This window comes from Embiotoca jacksoni, unplaced genomic scaffold (assembly GCF_022577435.1).
Source record: "Embiotoca jacksoni isolate LCO1_2020_lvr unplaced genomic scaffold, fEmbJac1.0.p SCAF_12, whole genome shotgun sequence".
Classification (NCBI taxonomy): domain Eukaryota; kingdom Metazoa; phylum Chordata; class Actinopteri; family Embiotocidae; genus Embiotoca; species Embiotoca jacksoni.
The window spans coordinates 6,077,501-6,101,444 of record NW_027185252.1 but is presented as its reverse complement, the minus strand read 5'-3'; the positions used below and the strand labels follow the sequence as shown (position 1 = coordinate 6,101,444).

At 41.6% G+C, this 23,944-nt stretch overlaps 1 protein-coding gene across 5 annotated transcripts in view; it reads left to right on the top strand.

Annotated features, from left to right (window-relative positions):
* The window catches only part of phactr2 (phosphatase and actin regulator 2), a 44,049-nt gene that overhangs the window by 10,538 nt on the left and 9,567 nt on the right, over nucleotides 1-23,944 (top strand). For 2 of the 5 annotated variants that reach the window (XM_069144431.1, XM_069144433.1), the window contains exons 2-9: nucleotides 14,746-14,931; nucleotides 17,289-17,363; nucleotides 17,697-17,837; nucleotides 19,522-19,767; nucleotides 21,735-22,266; nucleotides 22,556-22,734; nucleotides 23,374-23,530; nucleotides 23,908-23,944. The exon at nucleotides 23,908-23,944 is cut by the window's right edge and continues 19 nt beyond it. In XM_069144431.1, coding sequence (XP_069000532.1) covers nucleotides 14,746-14,931; nucleotides 17,289-17,363; nucleotides 17,697-17,837; nucleotides 19,522-19,767; nucleotides 21,735-22,266; nucleotides 22,556-22,734; nucleotides 23,374-23,530; nucleotides 23,908-23,944 — 1,553 coding nt within the window. Of the gene's footprint in view, nucleotides 1-5,972; nucleotides 6,178-14,745; nucleotides 14,932-17,288; nucleotides 17,364-17,696; nucleotides 17,838-19,521; nucleotides 19,768-21,734; nucleotides 22,267-22,555; nucleotides 22,735-23,373; nucleotides 23,531-23,907 lie in introns of those variants that run through there. The other 3 variants (XM_069144432.1, XM_069144434.1, XM_069144436.1) reach the window with 3 other exon arrangements.

Below are 23,944 nucleotides of genomic sequence, written 5' to 3'. Positions count from 1 at the left end.
TTGAAAGCAGAGGTAGCTTTGGGCTAAAATTTCACTTCACTGAAGTCCCTGAAAACCTTAAATTCATACAGTTTTTCTCTGTGACATTAAACTAAATAAACATGACTAAATTCATGACTAAAAAAACAGAGTTAAAATTACAAAACTGAAGTGGAAAAGTTGGTGTATTGATAGAAACAAAAAGCATCAAACTGTATTGAAAACAGATGTTATGGTGACATACCAGATGCAAACAAAAAGTTCAGAGACTGTTCCTGTTGCGCACAATTGTAGTGGAGCACAGTAATGCGCATGGAGAAGGGAAAAGCACTAACCTTCAGGAGTAAGTATTACAAGTTACATCACTTGATCAACATCAGCATCTGAGTGTAGATTTGTTTTTGGTACATGCACATTTGTGATATAGCTATCAAATCTAGTCTCAAACGCAGGAAATTAACAACAGAGACCCTTGAGATGACTTGGCTATAGAAAGACTGCTACTAATTAATTCTAGAGCAAAATTGGCTAATGACCGGGAGTACCTATACATATGAGCGTGGTCAGTAAATTTTACAGGCCATTTTAAATCCCAACAATGGCATGCAATACACTGCAAATTTTGCCATTTATATTTAAAGACACTGCTTTAAAGCAATGAAACTCCGCATAAGGCCAATGAGATCTCACTGGTTCTGTATTGAAACCATGGAGCTACAGTTCCTCTTGGTTCTGCTTGGTTTGCTTGTATAGCAGAGTCTGTTCCCTGTTGAGTCACACTTAACTGTTATAACAGTTTGCAGTCTGAATCACGATCTTAGTACAGAGTTGTCTGGTCCCCGACTCTTGAAAAGGTTAGGCTGTCTGTAACACAGAATGCCACTCGTGTAACTTCACATATACTTAAACCATTCAACCACATACAACTTGATTTGAATGTGCTCTTTTCTTTTTCAGACAATTACAGTCTGACAGCCATGAAAGCACCAAATCAGCTTTAGTTATGACAACACAATGAGACATGGCAGAAATTGGGTTTAATAAATAAATCAAAGGGAGGGAAGAAATGCCCTGAGAAGTAGCACTTAAACAATTATTATCCATGCTCTGCTGAGGCTACTACTTAATATTTGATGACTCTCTTCCTTTACCTCTCCTGTCTCTCTTTTTGCAGTTCCGGTCAATGAAAAGGTCAGGCCCTCCTCAGCTGATCTCTGTTATTTAGTGTCAGGACAAACACAAACCATTTCCTGAAAAGTGTTACCTTAACATACAAATTTGCTTACTCAAAAAGGAGCATCCTCTTGACTTTGAACATACAGTACTCCCAAAGATCTCCTCTTTGGATAGTGTATTCTTGCAGATTTACAGTGAAAGCATCAAAGAGATCTGAGCAAAATCCAGAGGGAGCTTTTCCCTACATTTGATCAGTAATTGTCACAAAGGTATGAAGTAATAGGAAATATTTGAAGCAGTGGTAGAAACCCAGAATATGATTTGCATGGGGCCAAAAAAACCTAAAAACCAAAAAAGCAAGAGGAAGTCCAGAATGTTCCTCAGGACATCAGCGAACATGTTCCCTTGTCAAAAATCTGTTCAACAGTAGAGACTTGGAACAAAGTTCAATGGACCACCTCATCTGTCAAACATGGTGGTGCTTCTGTTGTGGCTTAGGCGTGCATGGCTGCCAATAGAAGTCGCACACTAACATCGCATTCGCTGTTGTGGAAGTATAAATACACTCGAACTGTGTAATCATGATGTCATATTTGTGCTCGGGCTGGGTCAGGTAGGATCAAGGATCTGTGTGTCAATATGTGTAATACACGAGCGGATCTGTGATCACATTACAGGAGAACAGTGTGTTTTATAAGGCAGATGGAGAGTGAACTGTGAATGTAATGCAAAATCACACCATCGTCAGAGACGAGAACAACATCACCATCATCACTCCGTTAGACCCGCCTTTTGGTAATCTTCATTCCAAACCCTTTCTATTTGGGTCAAGTTAACTTCATATGATCTTTGGATCCTGTTCAAGTTTTTTTTTTTTTTTTGTTAATTAGCCTATTAGCCTCTGAATTTTTTGTTCTCAAAAAGCCTGCAATAGAACATGGTGGGGCAAAGTCTAAAAGAAGTGCAAAGGCAAGCAGGTTATATTATGTAAACTGTATTATCCAGTGACCCTCTGTAACTACTTGTTTAGGCTCTGTGTTGAGTTGTCTTATGCACAAATGCACTGAGCATGAGTGTGCTGGGTAAGTACACCCCGTCACCTGTTACATTCCAGCTTTCTTCTCTGCATCGTAATAGTATTTTAACACGTGTAGCCTCAAAAAAAATTCAGTATGCATGCATTGTAGATACTGTAGTAAAATGACATTACCTCCCAGTCAATGCTAACACACTCATGTTCCTCTGTTAACCTCTCTAAGTACTTGCATCTTCCTGTTTTATCCTCCCACCTCACTGATTTCCTTCCTGTTCAATTATCCACTTCCATCTTATTCACTAATGACTGTCCCGTAAGACTGTGGTTGTCTTGGCTGCTGAATGTGTAATGAAGGGCATTATTGCATATGACAAACAGAACTGGATTTGGAGTCTTTGAAACGGATCAGAAATATGAAGGCGAAAGCAAATGTAGCATGTTCAAAATATTTTAAGTTTGATGGCATCCATGTCACCTAAAGAGCCACGTTATGATTAGAAGAGGTAGATCCGCCATACTCAAAGTGCAAATAAAAAAAAAAATGAAACCAATCATATGATATTACTATCTGACTACAGATGAGTCAAGTGACTGTATTAAGAGGTGTTGAGTGAGGCTATACAAAAATTTATAACAACTCCATTCTCCATTTGCTGCTGCAAGATCCAAATACAAAGATTTTCTGCTGGCTGCCCATTCTGCAGCAATTCGTAGCAAGACTGCTCTATTTTGGAATTGCATAAACGCTAGGACTGTTTGTGCCTTCTTACTCTTTAATGACTTTGAGAAGCGAAGGGAGGGGTGGACTGCGTTGACGTGGACAGGCAGACATAAAAGTTTCACATTAAGAATGAACAAGAGTTTCTCATCTTTAATTAACCTGAAGTCTTCTGACTTATGTAGTTGACACTAGATGGCAGTCTTGGCCTTAATGGGATGTCATTTCACTTCCAGATCAGCCAAGTTTAATTTGCTCATGTTTCACTGTGTGTGTGTGTGTGTGTGTGTGTGTGTGTGTGTGTGTGTGTGTGTGTGTCTATGTAGTGACAATTCATTTCTGTCAAGCCGTATTCTGCAAGGTCTCAACTGACACACAGTGGCAGTGATGATTGCTAAGCGCACACACACACACACACACACACACACACACACACACACACACACACACACACACACACACACACACACACACACACACACACACACAAACTAGTCGACTCCCGTGTTGACAGTCTGAGGCTAGAGTGTTTGGCTCGGTTTGCCACGGTCGTCAGAGAGCAGTGGTGTGAACTCAAGTATCTAATATGAAGCAGATATTACTTCTCTGTCCCACAATCAAAGGATTTCATGGCCATGCAGACAAACCATCAACAGATTTTGCTCTCTTTTGACCTTTCTCACAGCGGGTTTCAGGGTTCACTGTCATCTCCTTTTTCCATAATAAATTGCCTTCAGGGCAGAGCTGACTGTACTGACCCTCCTCCTGAACCAGAGACTCTGTCCAGACCGGATAAGCTAATTTAGTCATTATGGACCATTATCTAAATATATATTCGATGATTCCATGATGCTTGGTCCCTTAGTTATCTTTAAATCATTTATTTTCACGCAAAAATGTGATTATTGTTCTGGTGCAATGTCTATAATTCAACATTTAGACTCCTGGTGTGACTGGATTCATGGTTGAGGAATTTGTCAACAAAGCACTGATGTACAGAATCAGTTCAACCCTTTACAATTCTGTACTTTGTGATACCATACCGTACTAAGGGTACATTTTAGCTTTCTTATGTCCATTTCTAGCAAGACCACGGTGGAAAGAAAACTGCCAAAGAAAGAAACATATATTGACGCGATTTAGAATGTTTTTCCGTAAGGTTTGTGTTGTCATTCGCTCCACTAAAGTTGCAGAATTGTCCAAACGTCGTCAGTACCGCCCGGTTTGTTTGCGACATAAAACTGCCCCAGTGTAGCAGACAGCTAGATGTTGAGCTAGTCACATTTACCAGTTGTTCTAACTGGTCTGAAACTGCGTATCAACAAACAGCTGACACTAACAAACTTATTAACGCTGTAACATTGCTTTGGCGAAGTGCACAGAATCCGTTGTGATATTCGAGTATTGGGAGAAACCACGGAATTCTAAAGAGATGCCTCTGAAGCGTTCTGCAGTATAATGTTCATCTGAGTTTAGAGGAAGAGAATCTGATGATGTCACAGAAGAGACTCTGATGATGTCACAGAAGAGAATCTGATGATGTCACAGAAGAGACTCTGATGATGTCACAGAAGAGACTCTGATGATGTCACAGAAGAGTAGTGTCACAGCTGAACAGTAGAAGTTGCAGCTCCATGAGTGTCAGAAAACATCTACAGCTGGTCTGAACAACCTCTCACAAACAGCGAGGTTTATTGTCAAGTCAGCATGGAAGAGCAACGCAACCAAACACGCCGCAGAAACCTGCATCGAAGAAAAGCTACCTGCAGTTTGTGGGCACTGCGCAGAAAATAGTGGCTGGGACACGACTTATAGCTGCGTGGTGAAGACGGTAGGAGGTTTTAGATTTTTCTGCTTTACGTCTCAAATTCACTTTGTAAAGCGACACAGTGCGAGCGAGTCCCGACTATTAATGTGTGTGTCGCAAAAAAGAGATGAAACTGTCGATGTCGATACCCAAAGATGATTCCCAGAAAGATAAGAAACAGTAGCTGAGATAACTCCTGATCACCACACTGTGCAGCATCCCAACCATGCAGGTCAGCAGACTGTGGTGGTAAACTGGCACCGCATAAAACCATTTACTGTGAAACTTCACACTTCCTTTTATTCTTACCGTACTTACTTCCCGTGGGAGATTGGAAAGTTGATTTTTTTATTTTTTTTATTGTTTAGTCCTTCAGCATGTGACTTAACCTGTGACCTAACTTGAAACCAAAAGTATTGGTAACATGTCGCATTTTCTCCCACACAAACATACTCTTTGCCCCACATTTGGTTTGTTGAGATCTGGTCACCCCAAACAGAGGTGCGAACAAGTCCGGGGTTTAAGAACATGTTGTGAATCTGACGTGCACTTTTTCCTAAGAACAAATTTAAGAAAAATCTTCAGAAGATATTGGTGAATGAGGCCCAGTGTTAGTCGCGGTATACTCACCAGTCGACAAGAAATGTTGCAAGTTCCACATCAAACTTTATTCTTTTACTTCCTGAGAGCTATCTGCAGTGGTGGAAAGCACCGGCTGTGCTGGCTACGTGTTACTTCTTCTTTTTTTCTTTTTTTTTTTTTAATTTCAGCCGTCGTTTTACTACTTGACTTTACTCATTCTACTCCAACAGGAGATCATAATAGGCTACTCCGTCCTCCTCTTATGTTTGACTGAGAGCGGTCTGGATGATAAAGTGACTCACCATCGCCTTTTGAGGTTGAATGGTTGTATTACAGGATGGGACGGGCCGGGGCTATCTGAAAATACAATGAATACAAAATGTTAAAACTCCTATTTTTTTTCTTCTATCTTTTCTTTTTTTTTTTTTTTATTTCTGTAGGTAATTTAAGTCACTCTCGTCACTTATGTATTGTCGACCAGTGTTAAAACTAAAGGCTGAAGGCGTCGCACCTCGCCGTCCTTTGACCCCAGCAGCAGCAGCACTAATCTGCACCAAGGAATGAGAAGCATTTTTCAGCTACTCGCGGGAGGGGGGAGGAGGAGGAGGCGGTGGGAGATGGGAGGGGAAGTTACGACGTAGTAGCGACCCAGTCAGTCAGTCAGTTAGTGAGTGAACCAAGTTTCCAGCGACTCAGCCATCACGGTGTGAAACTTTTTTTTTTTAGTCTTGAAATGAACTCACTCAGCGGACGCGGACAGGGTTTATGCGGGGATAGAAGGCCGTGATAGCGGGTTCGGGGGACCCCCCCGGTCCGGCCCGGTGCTCCAGCAGAATATGGGTCAGACCGCCGTGTCTGCTGTGTCTCAGCCTGCGAGCGGTGAGTGTGCGTGCGTGTGCGCGTGTGCGTGTGTGTGTAGTAGTAGTAGTCTCCCGCATACACACTCAATCCGCTATCTTTATTCAGGAAGTCTGTTCGTATGTTGCTTTCTTTCGTTTACATTTCTGTCGGAGAACTTCCGACACCAGTTGAACACAAACAAATGCGCTGAAGCTAAGTGGTTGCACGCTAATGGAGAGCTGGCTAACTAAGGGTTTAAATTAATTCTTGCATCGTTTTACGGAGTGTGTGTGTGTGTGTGTGTGTGTGTGTGTGTGTGTGTGTGTGTGTGTGTCTAAATTTATCGCTGGCTGTGCTACCCAGCTGTTGTAAAAGTAGTCACAGCGCCTGGTGTTTCAGGAGACTTAAAAGTGTTGTAAAAGCTGTTTATAAGGCTGCATTGTTGCCGCCGGGTAATGAAGACTTTATGTTTGACACATGTCCAAGATGAGATGAGGGAGAGCCGATTCGTTTTCTTTAACCCAGTTTGTGAACAAAAAAAAACTGCAGATCGGGAGGACCGTGGACATTTGCGTTTAATTCACGGACGAGAAGTCATTATGAGCGAGACAACAACCAGTCGTTCAACAAGTGAGCCTGCTCATCTCTACGGAGACATCACGGAAATATCATCACTTATTGTTTTGCGGTTTGACATTTTGCAAATCTCAAGTTTTTACTTTCGTCCAAGTAGAAGAAGTGCAGGCGCTCTCCATGTCACGCAAATTTATTTTCATTATCGACCAATCCGGTGATTATTTTTCTTGATTTTATTCAAATTTAAAAAGTTCCAGATATTGTTATCATTTTTTTTTTTTGGTTCCTCTAACCAGAAATATAAAGTTTACAATCAATCAATGAATCACTTGACGAGACTTGTCAGTGTCAAGAAAATAGTGAACAATGAAAATTAAGCTTGATTAGATTGACAAGCCCAAAGCAAATCCTCAAAAATGACACACTTGAACTACAGCGAGTTGTTAATTAATTAATTGATTACTTGATTGACAGAAAATTCATTGCCAGCTATTTTGGTGATAAATTAATAATCTCTAGTCCTTTTTTTTCAATGAAAAATGCAAAAATCCTTTGATTGCAGCTTTTTATCTGTAAATATTTTCTGGTTCCTTTAATTCTTCATGATTATAAACTGATTATCTTCTAGTTGTGGACTGTTATCAGGTGGAAACTGGTTGGCATTGTTTGGCATTTTCAGACATAATCAGTTAATCGAGAAAGAAATTGACTGACTAGTCAATAATGAAAATAATTTGCTTCTCCGACTTGAAACATGAAATCTCTCACAGTCGACAAAGTTCGTGACGGTTTCCTCAGTCAGAGACATTAGAAGTTGTGAACATTCACATCGGTTAACCTGCCGACTATTTTTTGCGTTACTTGATGAATCGCTTTGTCTCGAAACGGACAGAAAACACTGAAACAGTTGAAATCTCCCTCAGCCTCAGGTCATATCTTCCGCTGCATTTTTCTGAATAATTCCCAAACATTCAGTTTACCAGTTTTGTAATATATGAACAAAAAAAATGATCAAATATTCACTCTTTTTTTTTTCCGTGTTGAAATCATGTTTTCTTGCAACTGTAGTCCTTGTGCTGTCTGTGAGCCATAAAAGTAAATGGTTTCCCATTAATTTACCATTTTTATGGGAAACGCTTTAAGGCAGTGAGGTACAGGAAGGGACACGACTCCAGGATGAAAACAAAACTGGACCGTTTTTATGACACTGTCAGCATTTTAAGCAAAAACCCTGACTGTTTTGTTGCGCACTGAAGCCAAAATGCAGAGGAACCTGTGGCCATAATGATGATCTACTGTTTTTGCCCAGCGTGACTGCATTACGAGTTACATGATGGTGGTGTGCTTTAAATGCTGAATCTACAGTACTACGAGCAGGAGGGGAAGTGTGCCTATCACGGTCTCATTGAAAGATCAATAACATAGAACTGATATCCTGTGAGCCCCTGAACCTCCGACTGTACACAAATACACGGTCGAGATGCAGTTTCCTGTTTGATTTCTTTTTGGTCTGTTTGTCTTTACTTAATCCGAGCTGCTCAGTCCTGTGCGTATCATGAGTTAAGCTGTACTTTGCTTCTCCGGCCTTCGCTGGAGAAAGATGTGGAATAAATGACCCGAGTGTTAAAACTGCGGCTAATGCCCAGCGTCGCCCCTCCCTCTGCTCTCGTCCAACACCTCCTGTTTTGCCTTCTTCTTTCCTTTTCTCTGTTCCTGCCCTCCTCGTTCCCACGTTTTGCCCCACCTCAGCGTCCACCTCTCCCCTTCGTTCCCTGATTTTCTTCTCCTCTCTTTTTCTCTTTTGCCCCCCCCCCCCATCCCACCCATCCCTCTTCCTCTGTTCGTGACGTCTGCTTCTCTTCCCTCCCCGGTGAATCGCAGCGAAGGAAGGAAGCCTCTCCCTTTCCCCTCCTCCTCAACACATGTTCCTGCTATAATGTCTGAAAAAAAAAAAAAAAAAAAAATCACGCTGGCTTTGTCACAATACATCGCTTTCACCCTTTAACTTTGTACCAGACAATATATCCCATACCATGTAGGAAAACAACCACTCGGTGACTAAAGTCTTAAAGTTCGGGATATTAAAATACTTTAGTTAGTTAATGGATTGTGCAGTTTAAGATGACAGGCATCCTTGGTCGGTCTTGGCTCGATAGTTGTAGTACTGAATATATCCAGTGTGGGATTTCTTGACTGAGATGTCTGTTGCGTCTGAAATTGTGTTTTTGATTATCCCACCCAGTCCCACAGCTGCTATAGATCCAAATCCTGACTCACCCTTCGAGCATGACATCGTAGTTCATCTGTTTCAAAATAAAATGCCTCTGTGTGAAATCCAGCGTGGAATCATGCAGTTGAGTCAGCAGTCATGCAAAACAACATCCCTGAAACAAGCCGAGGTGGATTTGAGCCATATTGTTGTAGTTTAAAAGATTTAGCCAGCATCATCTGCGTTAAACTGACCCATGTTTGCTTAAACATACTTACCATTATAAGCAGATTAATAAACTAAACCACTGAATTGGCCTCATTTCACCTTTTCTGGCAGCCAAATCAATGAGGATTTAAAGTTTACGGTATGTCTGATGTCAATAGTCGCATTATAAGGTGCAGGTTTGTGTTTCTCGTGCTTTATGAGCTGTAAGTGCTTGTGCTGTCACTTCTTCCTTAGTTGTGGGCAGTTGATTTCTGTATTTATATGATGGCGGGGGGCATCAGTGCCAACCAAACCTCTTTCACAGCACAACTGAAAAAGATATTTGTGAAGTCAATAGAGATGGTTGAGAATTTTTCAAATAGTCAAATAGTCTCTAAAATATACAACGTTGAATAGTATATGCGACTATAGCCTGGTTGTAATGCGAGTCTCCGGTCAGAAGGTGGCTGTACAGGAGGACAGAATTATTGGACTTTCTCTGAAGAAGAAAGGAAAATAACTGTTGTAAAGAAACCCGTATAATAAATTGGCTGCAGATGTAATTTATCAACCCAGAAAAGCTGATGTAGTGTTAAGTTGCTCCTGTGAGGTTTTTGCAGTTAACACACTCATTGTAAATGTATGCATGGCATGCATGTGTCATAGAAATGTAGGATTTAGATTTCCTGTGTTGCTATATGACATGAATCGTCCATTTGTTCTTGCAGCACCCAGATACAGTGCATCCAGAAAGTATTCACAGCGCTTCACTTTTTCTACATTTTGTTGTTACAGCCTTATTCCAGAATGGATTAAATTCATTTTTTCCCTCAAAATTCTACACACAATACCCCATTATGATAGCGTGAAATACTTTTTTTTTTTTAATTTTTGCAAATCTATTAAAAATAAAAACCGAAAAAATCACGTTCCTACAGTGAAGCATGGTGGTGGCAGCATCATGCTGTGGGGATGTTTTTCAGCGGCAGGAACTGGGAGAATAGTCAGGGTGGAGGGAAAGATGAATGCAGCAATGTACAGAGACATCCTTGTGGGATTTCTTCACTGAGACCTTCGACTGAGGTGAAGGTTCATCTTCCAACAGGATAACGACCCGAAGCACACAGCCAAGATAACAAAGGAGTGTCTTCGGGACAACTCTGTGAATGTCTTTGAGAGGCCCAGGCAGAGCACAGACTTCAACCTGATTAAACATCTCTGGAGAGATCTGAAAATGGCTGTGCACCGACGCTCCCCATCCAACCTGATGGAGCTTGAGAGGTCCTGCAAAGAAGAATGGGAGAAACTGCCCAAAAATAGGTGCCAAGCTTGTAGCATCGTGCTCAAAAAGACTTGAGGCTGTAACTGCTGCCAAAGGTGCTTCAACAAAGTATTGAGCAAAGGCTGTGAATACTTATTTACGCGTTATATTTTCGTTCTTTATTTTTAATAGATTTGCAAAAATTTGAAACAAACTTTTTTCACTTTGTCATTATGGGGTATTGTGTGTAGAATGTTGAGGAGAAAGTGAATTTAATCCATTTTGGAATAAAGCTGTAACATAACGTGGAAAAAGCGAAGCGCTGTGACTACTTTCCGGATGCACTGTATGATAAGAGATAACATGTCTGTGGCTTCCTCTATTCCAGTTTTCTTTTCTCTCTTCTCTAAACTCAACAACAAGCTTCATTTTGCTCTTCTCCACTGCCTCGTCTTCTTTCTCTTCTCTCGTCTCTCCAAGTAATAAGTCGGTCCATTGTCCCCGTTTGGTTCCCACTAGAGGTTTGATAGTTGGTCTAATGGTGTTGATAATCAGAGTTACTGATTTTCCCATCATTAGTGGCACAAAGCAGCTGCTGAAAATGCATCTACTGTTGTGATGTGATATCAACACAGGAACAGGAAATGAATGAATGAGTGTGTGTATGTGCGTGCTTGAGCGAGAGAGAGAGCTAAATTGGTGTCTAGGGAGATCATGTACGGCGCTCTGCACTGCCCTTTTCCATGTCTTCGCTCTTAATTGTTATGTTGTGTATGCACATGCTGTTTTCTGCTGTAACCGTGAGGTCACAAGGTGTGCAAAATCCAGTTGGGAGCAATAACACTTGACTGGATTTACTGTGATTTCACAATGCATACTTGAACAAAAGGAAAGTGCTTCAGTAATTACATCCTCTGGTCTCATTGCTTTTTACTGTTTGAGGGCCATTTTACAGTTTAGGCTAATGAGGCGTCTGGTTCTTGTCATAATAACCTCAGTTTACCCAGTTTAACTCTTCGAAGTGTTTTAGCACCACTGCTTTACATCATAACTATTTATTAAGACAAATGAGAGACTCAGTGGGAATGTGGTTTGATCAGATTTGATCAACAGTGATAAAAAAAATTAAAAAAAAAGTTTAAGTTTTAAACAGCTAAATCCTCATGCAGGGATATACGGCATCATATTTTTCTATCTTCAAACCAGTGGGGAAAAAAAAGAAGAAAAAACTTGATTCTCTGTGTAAAATTACCAAAACTGATGGACTGAATGTCCGTATGTCGACTCTCATTACTCTGATTGAGGAAATAAGCACATAAACAATGTATTGATCCATCACCACCAGTAAGCAGCAGTCAGAGGTAATTCATGCTCATCAGCGTCAGCTCAGTTTCCATCAGCGTATTGAGCAGCAGATGGCCACCAACATGGAGTATTGGCAACAACAATCTGTCGGCGCTGGTGACGTCTAACCAATCAGCTGGGTATCGATTGTTTTCAATTGAACCAAAGGCTAAGGTATGGATTTTCTCCACCTGGTGCTCATTGAGAAAATATCACAGATGAGTTTAAAATGTGAATTTTGTTTTATCTTCCAAACAATGGTTGTGGGGATATTGGACAAATAGTTACGAAACAAATAACTCCTTCATGCTAAAATGTGCTGAACATCTGGCTCATCTGCTTAGCTGAGTGTTTTTTCAGCTTTGGTCTGAGTGAAACCTGGCAATGTTTTTTTTTTTTTGCTGACTGTGTTTGCGGCACAAGCATCTTAAATAGAACGAAGAAAACTCTGGACTGGAGCCTTTTCAACCAAACTCTATTGTCTTTCCGTCAGTATGGATTGAGAGTGACATGAGCTGAGGTTGCGAGTATTCAATTTTGTTCATAACTGATGGTAATAGCAGCCACAGTCTGATAGTCTGCATGTGCAGATTGCATTTGTGACTGCATGACTGGTCTGTTTTTCTGCTTTAACAAGACTGTTTCACACACAGCATCCTTGTTAAGACAATGTTTTAATTATTTGAAAGAACAACTATTGGAATCAGATTTTCCATCATGTTCTAATTAAATCTCGAATACTTTGTCAAACATTAACTGACATGCAGCCAGTCAGTTCAGGATGTTAGGGAGTGTTCTGATAGATTGATCAGTAGAGGGTTTTTTTTTGTTTGTTTTTTTACAAACCTTGAAAATATTGTGCAAGTTAGGACATGCCATTCTTAAATCCAGCGTTTTGAAGGTTTGATGAATGCTGATGTTGCTGACAAATATTGTATGCGGAAAAAAAAAATCTGCGCAGTTGGTCTTCTCAACAAAGTGTTTAGTTTCAGCGATCAACACTACATGCAAGTATCTTGTTTAAAGTATCTAATAATCAGAGATTTGCACATATGAGTGAATAGGTTGTCTGTGTCAAAGGTGGCACATGCATCTCGGTCTGAAAAACAGAAAGGCATCGAACACTTTGCGTCGGTCTGATCTGAAGTTTTGTAATAAGACAGAAGTGCAAATAAATAGAGCGGAGCGGATCAGCCATGTTGGATTTTGATGAGGTTTTTCCAATTTTGTGAGTTGTAAATCTGACTTCGGGGGGCGTTCCAGTTGGAAATTGGAAATTCCAACTTCCCACTTCAAATGGAGCACACCATCGCTCCTCATCTCAGCTTAAGGCTACATTGGCTCGTAATACCATAACACACCCCACTTTCCAACTTAACTTTCAGCGATGCATTGTGGGTAATGTAGGCACCAGGCTTTGACAAGGAAGAAGGATACATGGGGGGGGGCAGCTTTGTCACCAGTGGTGTGAGTGTGTGAGGCAAATTGTAAAGCGATTTGAGACCGCTATGTTGAAAAGGCATGAAAGCAGTTTAAGAACAAAAAACTATCCGAAAAAAAAAAAAACCTTCCATAAAGAATTCCTTAAAGTTCGTCCACAGAAATGATAAAGATTTGATCCCCACTAGTCTTGATTCAGTCAGGAGTGATTCAGTAGTGTTATGTAGCTGAAAAAAAGAAAAAAAAAACTTCCTCTGCTTGAATGTTTGGAATCACACACCACTTCTCTTTCCTCTGGACGCTTCCCACACACACGCACATAAACACGAGCACACGTTCACACACTGTGTGCAGTATTCCAGAAAGTTCACAGCACTTCTAATCTTTCAGCAGGAAGAGGAAGAGGAAGAGGAGGAGTTGAGGAAGGACAGGGATCTCACCAAAACACACACACACAAGCACACACACTGCAAATACTCTGGAGTCAGAAATATTCCCACTCTGCTGTTGAAAGCTGAGGGCGACTGATATATGACAAGAATATAGTTCATGACAGTATTTCCTTGCTTTTTTTTTTTTTTTTTTTAATTTTTTTAATTTTTTATTTAACACCTGCTGCTTACCTTATGTTTTTACAGCCACAAATGTGGATTCATTTTCAACTGTAGCATCATTATTTTATCTTGAAGAATATTTAGTTCGCGGGCAGGCGTCAACACTGGGGTCACAGGAATGCCCGGTTGACAATGAACACCAACAATCAATACTCAAAGACCTGTATTTATAGTAAAATAATACACAACAACTGGAATAATTAAGAAAATATCAAATAAAAAGAATATACCCGCAAAAAAATGCCAAACCAAGTGCAGGTGTGAAGGTTTCTATAACTTTAAGAGAAAGGTGTTTAAGGGGCTTCAGCCACAGACTTAAGTGCTGCGTCTCTATTTTGAGCGTCGCGTAGCAGCGACCTGAAAGAAAGAGGTCAGACGACTGTGTGTGTCTGAGTGCGTCGAGCACTTCAAGCAAAGAGGGGTCGTCACCCCCTCAGTGGAGTGATTTCCAGCGTCGCGAGGAAATGAATCTCTGCAGTATTTCACAAGAAAACTAAAGCAACAATTATTTTTTGAAAAAGTCCGAGAAACATGTGGAAAATATGTTTGGTTTTTTTTTTCGAATTTAACCGATCATGTTCCACATCCTGACTCCCCTGCTCATTATATTATATGTGCACTAGGATTTAAATTGCAATCTGCTCTCGTGAGCTGTTAACGTATGCAAGATACTGGGATCCGAGTGTATTGGGAGTTACCCTGTGATTTGAGCCACATTATTTACCTAATGGAAAACGGTGCAGTGCAGAATGAACGAATGTCCTTACTTACAGATTTAAGTGTTTGCAATTACCTGACTACATGATGTTGTTTACTAATACAATACATTTTATAAATGGGTATGATTCATCAACCTTCATCTGGTGCATATACAGAGCTGTAGAGCACGTGCATGTTTTAGTCCGAGTCATGATGCTGATGTTGATTTTTCCTGTTTATATTTGTGTGTCCCCTAGTTGATGGGCTGGAGAAATCTTCGTCTCTGGCCAGCTGTGAAGTGGCAGTGGACAGCGCTACCAATACCCAGAATGCCCCTGCGTCACGGCAGCAGCGAGGCAAGCTGTCGTCGTTTGGAAAACTGTTTAAACCCTGGAAGTGGAGGAAGAAGAAGACCAGCGACAAGTTCCAGGACCTTTCCAAAGGTAAGCTGAATCTCCCGTGTGTGCGCGTCTGCGTTCATGACACGGTAGGAACAAGTTGATCAATAGCTTCTGATTTGCTCTCCTCAATCAAGTGTCTGGACAACATCAGGTCTTGGATTTCGTTGGAACATCCGTTGCGAACATCAGCAGTGTTGCTCCCAGAAGAGCTTTAAAAGGAAAAAAGTGAACGCTTGTTTGTCGCTCTGACTGATTAGCTCATGACGTGTTGGCTAGGAAATCACAAGGGACAGAAGTAAATACAAAAACCAGACACTCTGTTTCTGCATGGCTGGCAGGCGTTATCTTTTGCTTATTGCGTATCTGATATTTACGTTTTGTAGCTCCGTGTCGCTGTAGTTGGTATCAGGCTCGTGTCTCGGACCATTTAGAGATAGAGATGGAGAGAGATCTTGCAGCATTTGTGTTCAGTTAGCTTTTAGTTTCACAACTATTGTACCAAGAAGGCAATTTTCTGGATGTAAGAGTTTAGAGTCAGCCAGCGAGGGAGTTAGTAGAAATTCAGTGGCTGATATTCTGAACCCTAAGAGTGTTTCATGTTTCCTCCTTTCCATTAACTCACTGTCGATATGTTAACACCCTGTTTTGTCAGGCCTCTTTAATTTGATATACATATCAGTGTCTTCTCCACTTGATTATCTTTCTCTGATGCAATCTGCTCAGGTGTTATCTAGCTGCGCTCTGTTGGTTCTGATTCTCTGGTTTAGTGTAAAAAGGGCCTATAAAGTAGCATTAAATGTTGGATATTACGTTGCCTTGTGGTGATTATGCTGATGGCATTACTTTATAAAAATGTTTAAACCATGTATTTGAAACTAAAATCAAATCTGGACATCACATTTTTTTTTAACATTGTTTGGAACCTTTTGCATCAGCTGACCGTTGTTTTATTGGTATTTACGGAGTGTACCGATCTAGAAACATAATCTAAAGGCCAGTTCAGACCAGCGATGCACAATAACAACAAACTTGCAGCTACAGAGGTCAGAACTCCAAAAACACGTGTGGTATATAGAAGAACTGGACTCCCACAAAGGCCATAAGCCGAAACATGTTGGTCTGACATTAAAGTTCTTCTATAAACTACCTGTGTTGCTGGAGTTTGGACCTATGCAGATTCTCTTTCACTCTTGGTGCAGCTCGGCCGTAGCTGAAGTTGTGCCAGAAACTCCTATCTTGCTTCTATAGCTACTCCCAGCGGTCCAGTCTGCAACCCGCCAGTTTACACCGAAGCAACATGACGAGACGGTGTAACATTTCCACGGCAACGACTCTCTGTACTTCTGTTTTAATTGCCTGCTTTTTAGGCTTTTATTTGTAGCTGGATATAATTTGTCGCGTCTTAAGGCACCAGTGATTAATAAGTGATTACTTGCACTTTTAGTAGGGATGCAATGGTGAAAACACTCAGCCGTTGTGCAACGTGACAAAGGGCAGTTTGTTTTGAGTCTTGTGTAATTCAAAACAAGAGGTGATCCTCTTTTTCTTCTGTTTCAAACCAGCCATTTCAATCAGCTTACGGTTTGTACACATTGTTTGCAGTTTGCTTACACTGAGCCGCTGAGTTTGCTACAAGCTGATTGGCTGTGGAAAGAGGCGACGTCCCTCGCGTTTAAAAACTGCCCGCTGGCAATTTGACCAGCTGAGTCTCAGGCGACATCGGCAGCTGGTTTAAGTCGAGCTGAGAGTGAACAGTTTAACCTGCTGCTACTTTTCCCTGCAACGTTCCAGCTTGTCGCCAATTCTTGGTCTGAACTGAGCTTAAGGTTTATTAGTGGCGTTGCATTTTTTTCTGGCAATCGAGTAAATATCCAAAGAATAAAGAAAAAAGGCCGTAATTCTTTCGCCAAGCTTAAGTCGGTGTCCTCAGATTCCCTATGTTATCCAACCATCTATCCAAAACACAAACATATTCACTTTACTCTGATACAATGAAAAGACAAGGAGTCAGTCCTTATATTTGAGAAAACATGTTGTATTTTGCTGGAGAAACAATACGTTTTTAACTTATTGACTAATCTTTATTGCTCTAATTGTGGGATCAGCTCTCAGCATGCTCTCCTATATGAGCAAGGCAGATTGGTTTCTCATGATTTTTCTTTCGAGAGAGGTTTCAGAGAAAATTCGGCTGCAGTGACATGGCAGAATTAGTTCAGTTCCTCATCTGTGACAGCGCCGGACGAGGATTGCGATGACGTTTCCACAACGCAGCTGTTGAGCAATGCTTTTGTTGACCCTCGTGTAAATCAATGGCGGCAGCTAGAGGACTGAATAAAGGAAGACCAAATTAAATTCGCACATTAAATCTTACTGTAAAATGTATCCTGTTCATCATTTAGTTCTAGAGAGGAAAATCTCCACCAGACAAACGAGGGAGGAACTCATCAGGAAAGGGGTTCTCATCCCTGAGCAAGGTTTGTCCGATGATTCATTCGCATGTTTCTTCTTTCATTTATCATTATTTTAGTCATTAATACCATGATTTGGGAAGAGAAGAAATCAATGCATTGTCCAGCAACAGCTCAAAACTTTTCATTTATAAATCCCGTTGGAGTCTTTGTTATTTGTGAGATGTGACATCTGAACTGGTTCCCTAATGATTTATATTTTTCTAATACTAAACATTTTCAGTGTCCGTTTACATTTTAAAGCCTGTTCACCATCATCAAATTCGATTACTTTTGACCGTTGTAATACCAGAAAAAGCACAACATTATTAAGGGAAACATGAACTTCTTCTCTCCTAGATGAACCAATCAGCAGTGAAAATCAGAACGGCCATGCGACATCCAGTTTGACGTCAGAGGAGGTCAAAGTCGACATCGAGTCTCCGGAGGCACTGCTGGAGGAACAGGCCAGCGGGCCGGTCAGCACTGACGACAAAACTGGTAACTTTTGGATCAGCTGCTGTGTAACCTTTTGTCTTGCTGTGACCTGTAATCTGTGGCTAATAGGAGTCCTTAACGTTTGGGGTTCTGCACTAAAAATCTTCCACCGGCATATAGTGAGGATTCATTTTACTCGGAGGTTTTATTTTGTTCTTGAATGTGATTGACACAATGTTTGTGGAAATAAGAATTTGCCCGACCTACAGAGAAAGGGAAAAGTAAGGGGTTCCCAGATTTGAGGGCAAAGTAAAAAATGTTTAGGGAAAACCTTGTTAGAATTAAGCTTTTTTTTTTCTCCATTTTTATTATGAAGTTGTGGTTCAAGTTTATACATCTTTTCCTAAACGTGGAGATTTCTGAATCACCAGTGATATTTATATGCACAGTACACGACAAAGATCATCCTTAAATCTATTAGGTTGAACAAAATTTCGACTGTACTTCTTGAACAGGAAACTATTGGACTATTGTTAGAACAGTCACGCTCCTGTACACAAAGGGAGAGAGACAGAGTCACTCGCGCTGTTTGCGCTGCAAATACCATCAAACTGTGAAAACTCTCAGGAAGCATGTGTTTAGTTCTTTGCTCTGCACGTTGAACATCTAACTTTCTTCTTCTGGCCTTCGACTATCGATCTGTGGGTGGACAGTCTGCTCGTTGCTTCGCTCTCAAATGACACTGCATTTCTGTGGTAGATTTATGATACGCTAGCTTTACCAAACATAAATTAAAGATCATGATCATCCCTAATCACTTCGTAGAAATAATAATCATCAAAATAGTGTAATTCTAGATTGTGGAGAAAAAAAAGGATGGTTTTCTTCTTTACCCCAAAAGAGACAGACAAACTGTGTTGTGGCTAGCTGTGGAATTATTTGCAGGCTAATGAGCGTGAGCTGGAAATAATGTTGTCGTCTGCTCAGCAGCTAATGAATGTTGCATTGTGTGATTGTCAATCGATAGGGCTTCACTCCTCCAAACGAAGTGCTGAAACATGTCGTGTTTCTCAGGAATGTGGGACTTTTACAGTCCTTTAGCAGTTCCATATTTATACCCTCAAACTAAATGTTGCAGCTTTTTTTAGATGCTTTGAAGTCTTTTCCTCTCGGCCGTGGAATGCATTTGTATCTCCAGCCGTTTTCTGGTCGACATTGAATCCTCTGGGATCTGTGAGCGGGTCTAATGTGCTCAAATAGATATTCCCATTATATCAGCCCACAGTATGCCTTTACAGTCTGAGCAGAGCAGTATCGCCTTCTCCTAATGCCTCCCTCTCCCTCAGGAGACCGGCCGCTGTTCTGGTGTCTGATGCTGCTTAAGTGTTGTGCTGTTTTCATCTCAATCGTGTTAGCATTGAACTTGTAGCCATTTGTTTGTTTCGTTTGTCAATAATCAGAAAGGCACAGGCAACATAGGCTGCTAATACAGCAACAGAACACCTATACCGTCATACTGAAGGTTGGGAAGGTTAATGGGTGCATTCTATCTATCCGTCTAATGGAAAATCTGCACAAGACTCTTTTATCATCATCAGCTCTGTCCACCTCTTTATTTGTCAGTGTCTCCTCTGTCTCCGTTTGCTTGTCTGCACGACATGAGCACCTTTTTATCTTGCTTTCAATCTCTGTCTTGGCCTGTAAACACTGCACTTCTTTTCCTTCCCGCTTCCTCTCATCTGCTCAGAGAGGTGTGACACTAAACCCGTCACCCGGGCAAACCAGGTGCGACTGCGGGACGCTCAAGCCAAAAAACAGCAAAGTGCCACCCCGCCCGCCTCTTCCAAAACTGCCGGTGGCACCACAGCCACAGCAAGGCACAAAGATGGTGCGTCTGGGACTAAAAAGACGGCTAAAGCCACAGTCAAGACAGGCTCCTCCACACAAGCTAAAGCTAACCCACGGAGCACTAACAACACTAGTCGCGGGACTGGTAAGTTGGGACTGGAGCCAGTTGGCCCGTCGATGTTCTTGCCTGCCCCCCTGCATGGAGCGTGCACTTGTATCATTGTTTGAAGAGAAAGGGGACTCGCCATAAAGTCATCTGCACCTGTAAACCATGACTTCCTGTACACAACCCTAATGTACTTAAAGTGTCAGTCGAGTTTCTGTCAAGTTGCAACAAAATAGTATTTCCCTGTTTCTTCCTTTTGATGGTGTCCTTTCTTAATTTGAAGGGACTTCCAGTGAAGTGAGTCAAAGTGTTTGATTTAAGATCTCTGTTTGTTCTGGGAAAGCAGAAGTGAAGATTTATTGTTTCTCTGGAAAGTACGTATCTGTGTGTGTGTGTGTGTGTGTGTGTGTTAGAGAGAAAGAAAGCACAGGGGTTTGAGTATGGTCAGTATGACTTTACTCATAAAATGAGCTAAGACGAGTTTGTGTGGTTATTGATGGCATGATCATCCCCCTTAGTCCACTGTGTGTGTGTGTGTGTGTGTGTGTGTGTGTGTGTGTGTGTGTGTGTGTGTGTGTGTGCGTGCGTGCGTGCGTGTGTGTTTAATGTACAGCATGGTTAAACAAAGCAACACACAAAACCCAGAATGGTGCATGTGATGTTCATGCAGTGTTTTCTGAGGACGTCTGCGTATTATATGCTGAGTTATTGGGGATGTGGTACAAAAGTTGTTTCATTAGTGTTTGAATAGCACTGTAAGTTCATCCCTTTCCTCGGGCTGCTTTCAGCAGAACACAAAGACACTTCACAGACGCTTAAAAAGCTGCTTCAGTCAGAATTACCTCAGGTGTTCTGTATCTGCTGCAAATTGGAGATGTGTTTAGAAACGGTTATTCTGATACAACTATATTATGGCTGCGGGCATGTTCGAACAAAGCAGTTACTATTTTAACCTAGATACATTGTAGAATGCATTTTTAACTGTACTCAATTGCTAGTGTGAATATGTTTTAGAAAATTTGGGCATTTAACAGCCTTAACAAAAATAATTAGTCACGATGGTTAAAGTAATGAAAACAATCAGTAGGTGCACTGTGCATACTATTTTAAGTACAACTGAAACTAGCCAGCATTTGTTTTTGAGCTCCAGCATGCATGTCTGCACTGTAAATCACATGTCCTGTGTTCCTCTTTGAGTACAACTGAAACCACAAAGGGGTACATTTTGTATGCTTTGTTTTCCCTTTTTGGCGCCCTCTAGTTTTGCATAATTTGTTTTCTATACAGCCAATCAAAATGCTTTTTTTTCAGTTAGAGTAGTAAACTCACTCAGTCAGGCAGATGGAAACGCTGACTGACATGTGGACAACAGCTACGCCAAATCCAAATCTTAGAACAATAACAAGAAGTTGTATCAAATGAAGCCTCTCTCTCTGACTTATCAGACCATAGTCTTATCCTTCCCTTACTTACTGAACAAGGGACCAAACAAACATTAAACATAGAAAAGTGTACTAGTATCATAAGGTAGCTAAATAGGACAGCTGCAGTGCTATAAGAAGCATGGAAACGTAACTGCTAATACCCCTTGAATTTTATTCAGTAGTAGTGTTAAGAACATATCTTCTGCTCTCAGTTTGTCAGCTACAGCACAAGTTAGTTCATTTCCCCCCCCTTGTTCCCCTGCTGAGGTGCAAACTGCAGGCTGCTGTAAATCGAATACAGTCATGGCTCTCCAGCCAGCTGAGACATAAAGGAACTGAGGTCCTCAATAACTGTCATTTTTCTTCCTTTTAATAATACAGAAATAATAACAGTACATTTTAAAAACACATTGAAAGTATTTTTTTTTACTCCAAAAAGAGATACCCAAATGTAACTTCATTTGAATTTGTATAAAACATAAAATGTGTGCAGTTTTAACCACATTCATGAACCTAGAGGAAAGACAAATCTAAATTTGTATCTTTCCCTTTACACGTTTGCTTGTCCCCTCTTCTCCACAGCCAAATCCTTTCATCCAAAGAAGACAGGATGCACAACAAAAACCACCTCCACACCTCGTTCTCGTGCGTCTAAGGACGCCAGCGCTGCAGCACAGACTCATGGAATAGATGCAAAGACCAACCGGAAATCAGACACTCCCACCTCTTCATCTGTACCTCCAAAACCCTCCACAGAGACTCCTAGCCAGCCTGGGGAGTTAAAGCCCTCTCCCCGCACCTCAGACACCAAGCCTCTCTCGTGTAACGCCTCAGGCAGTGAGACAGAGGGAACTCGGGCTACTTCTCAGCCTGGTCCAGAGCCTAAATCGGTCCCCAATGGCTCGGCAACAGGTGAGGAGACCCACAGCGGTCTGGCTCCTGAAACCACAGCCCAGTCTTCCCATGTCAACACTGCTACAGAGGACACATCCTTCACAGAGGGAGAGACCGACTGCAGCTCTGGGGGAGAAAGACAGGGGAGGACAGAAGGGGAGGCACCCGAAGACAGAAAGAAGAAAGGAGAAACGGACTGTGCTGTAGAGAACAGCCTGAGGTAAAAATCTAGTTGGTACAGGCAATATTGTGATTCCTTACATTCCATATTTTCTCCTTCTCTGTATTTTGGTTTTATATAGTACATTACAGTAGTCTAGTTGGAGTTGTATAACAAAATCCCAAAATGATTAGGAAGGAAGGAATGAGTTGATTGACAAAATATAGTTTAAATAGTGTCCAACTTCACGTATATATTAATACTTGGTTGCTCAAGCTTTTCAGTCTCACTGTATGTTTCGTTTCCACATATTTGTGCACTCATAATTTATTGTTATTGTGTCCTGCAGGTCAGCAGAGAACCAAACAGAAAAACCGCACAGCCTCAGTGTGAAAACGGAGCAGGCCGAGGTGACCGTGATCCCTGATCGACCGAGAGACAGCCAGACTAGTGACTCTGACTCTGATGGACCAATCCTGTACCGGGACGAGGATGAAGAAGAGGAGGAGGACGACGAGTACACAAACAGTATGGCGCTAGTAATGTTTGTTTGTAATATATAATACAACCGTGGAGATGCTACAACAGTGGAAATTATAAAGTTTTGCAACAAATGTTTGGGAGTCCTCAAATCCCCCAAACAGCCTTTCAGGAGCACTGGAATCTGGAAACAGCCGTTCAGAAGTTCTAGAACCTTGCAACACTTGTTTAGGGGTTTTAGTGTCCCCCAACATCCCTCTAGTAGTTTGAGAATCTTAAAACAATTGTTCGGGAGTTCTAGAATCCCCTAACTCCTTAGTTATAGAATACTGAAAAAGTAGTTTGGGCATTCTAGAATATTGCAACTGTCATTTGTGAGTTCTAGAATCTTGCAACAGTTGTTTGGGCGTTTTAGAAGCTCGCAGATTGGTGGGGGGGGGGGGGGGGTAGTAGAGGAAGGGATATGGTTGGCAGGGGGTAGTAGTGGGGCCGGGGGGGGGGAGTGAGGGCGGCTGGGGAAAGGTAGGGTTTCGTAGAGGGTTGGGGTGGGGAGGTGTGGGGGTGATTGAGAAAAGGTAGGAGTAGTAGAGGAAGGCTGGGGTCGGGGGGGGGGGGGGTCGTCAATCATCTTCACCCTTCCTCTACTACTCCTCAATACTGGTTGTCCCTGTTGAATATCTGCTGCAGGCTCTCTGGCCAGCAAGATCCGCCGACGAGACACCCTGAACATTAAGCTGCGGAACCGACCCAGCAAGACAGAGCTGGAGGAGAAAAACATTCTGCCACGGAGCTCCGAGACAGAGAGGCTTGAGCTGCGCCAGCAGATAGGCAGCAAACTAGTCAGGTACACACTCACAGACACACATACACGCTGTGAAAGTGTAGGTAGGTGTTGCTTTTCATCATAGTTGTGGGATAATTACAGAGATTGTTCATTATTTTTTTTAGTGTAGTTGTGGGTGGTGTACTGATACACATGATGGCCAGTAAAAATCTGTGAAGAAGTTTGGCCTTTTCTACCAGCTGAGACAGAAAGGCTTTTGGCAAACAGTATTTGGATTATCTACAACTAAAGGTGTAAAGGAAAAAAAAAAAAAAAACACACACACACTGATGCTGTTGTGATAATTCATGTTGTTTGTAGAAATCAGCGAAATGTTTAAACCCTTTCTTATCTGCTCCTTGTAGAAAAGTGTGTGAACATAGCTTTTCTCTTTTCAGGCGCCTGAGCCAAAGACCCACCACAGACGAGCTGGAG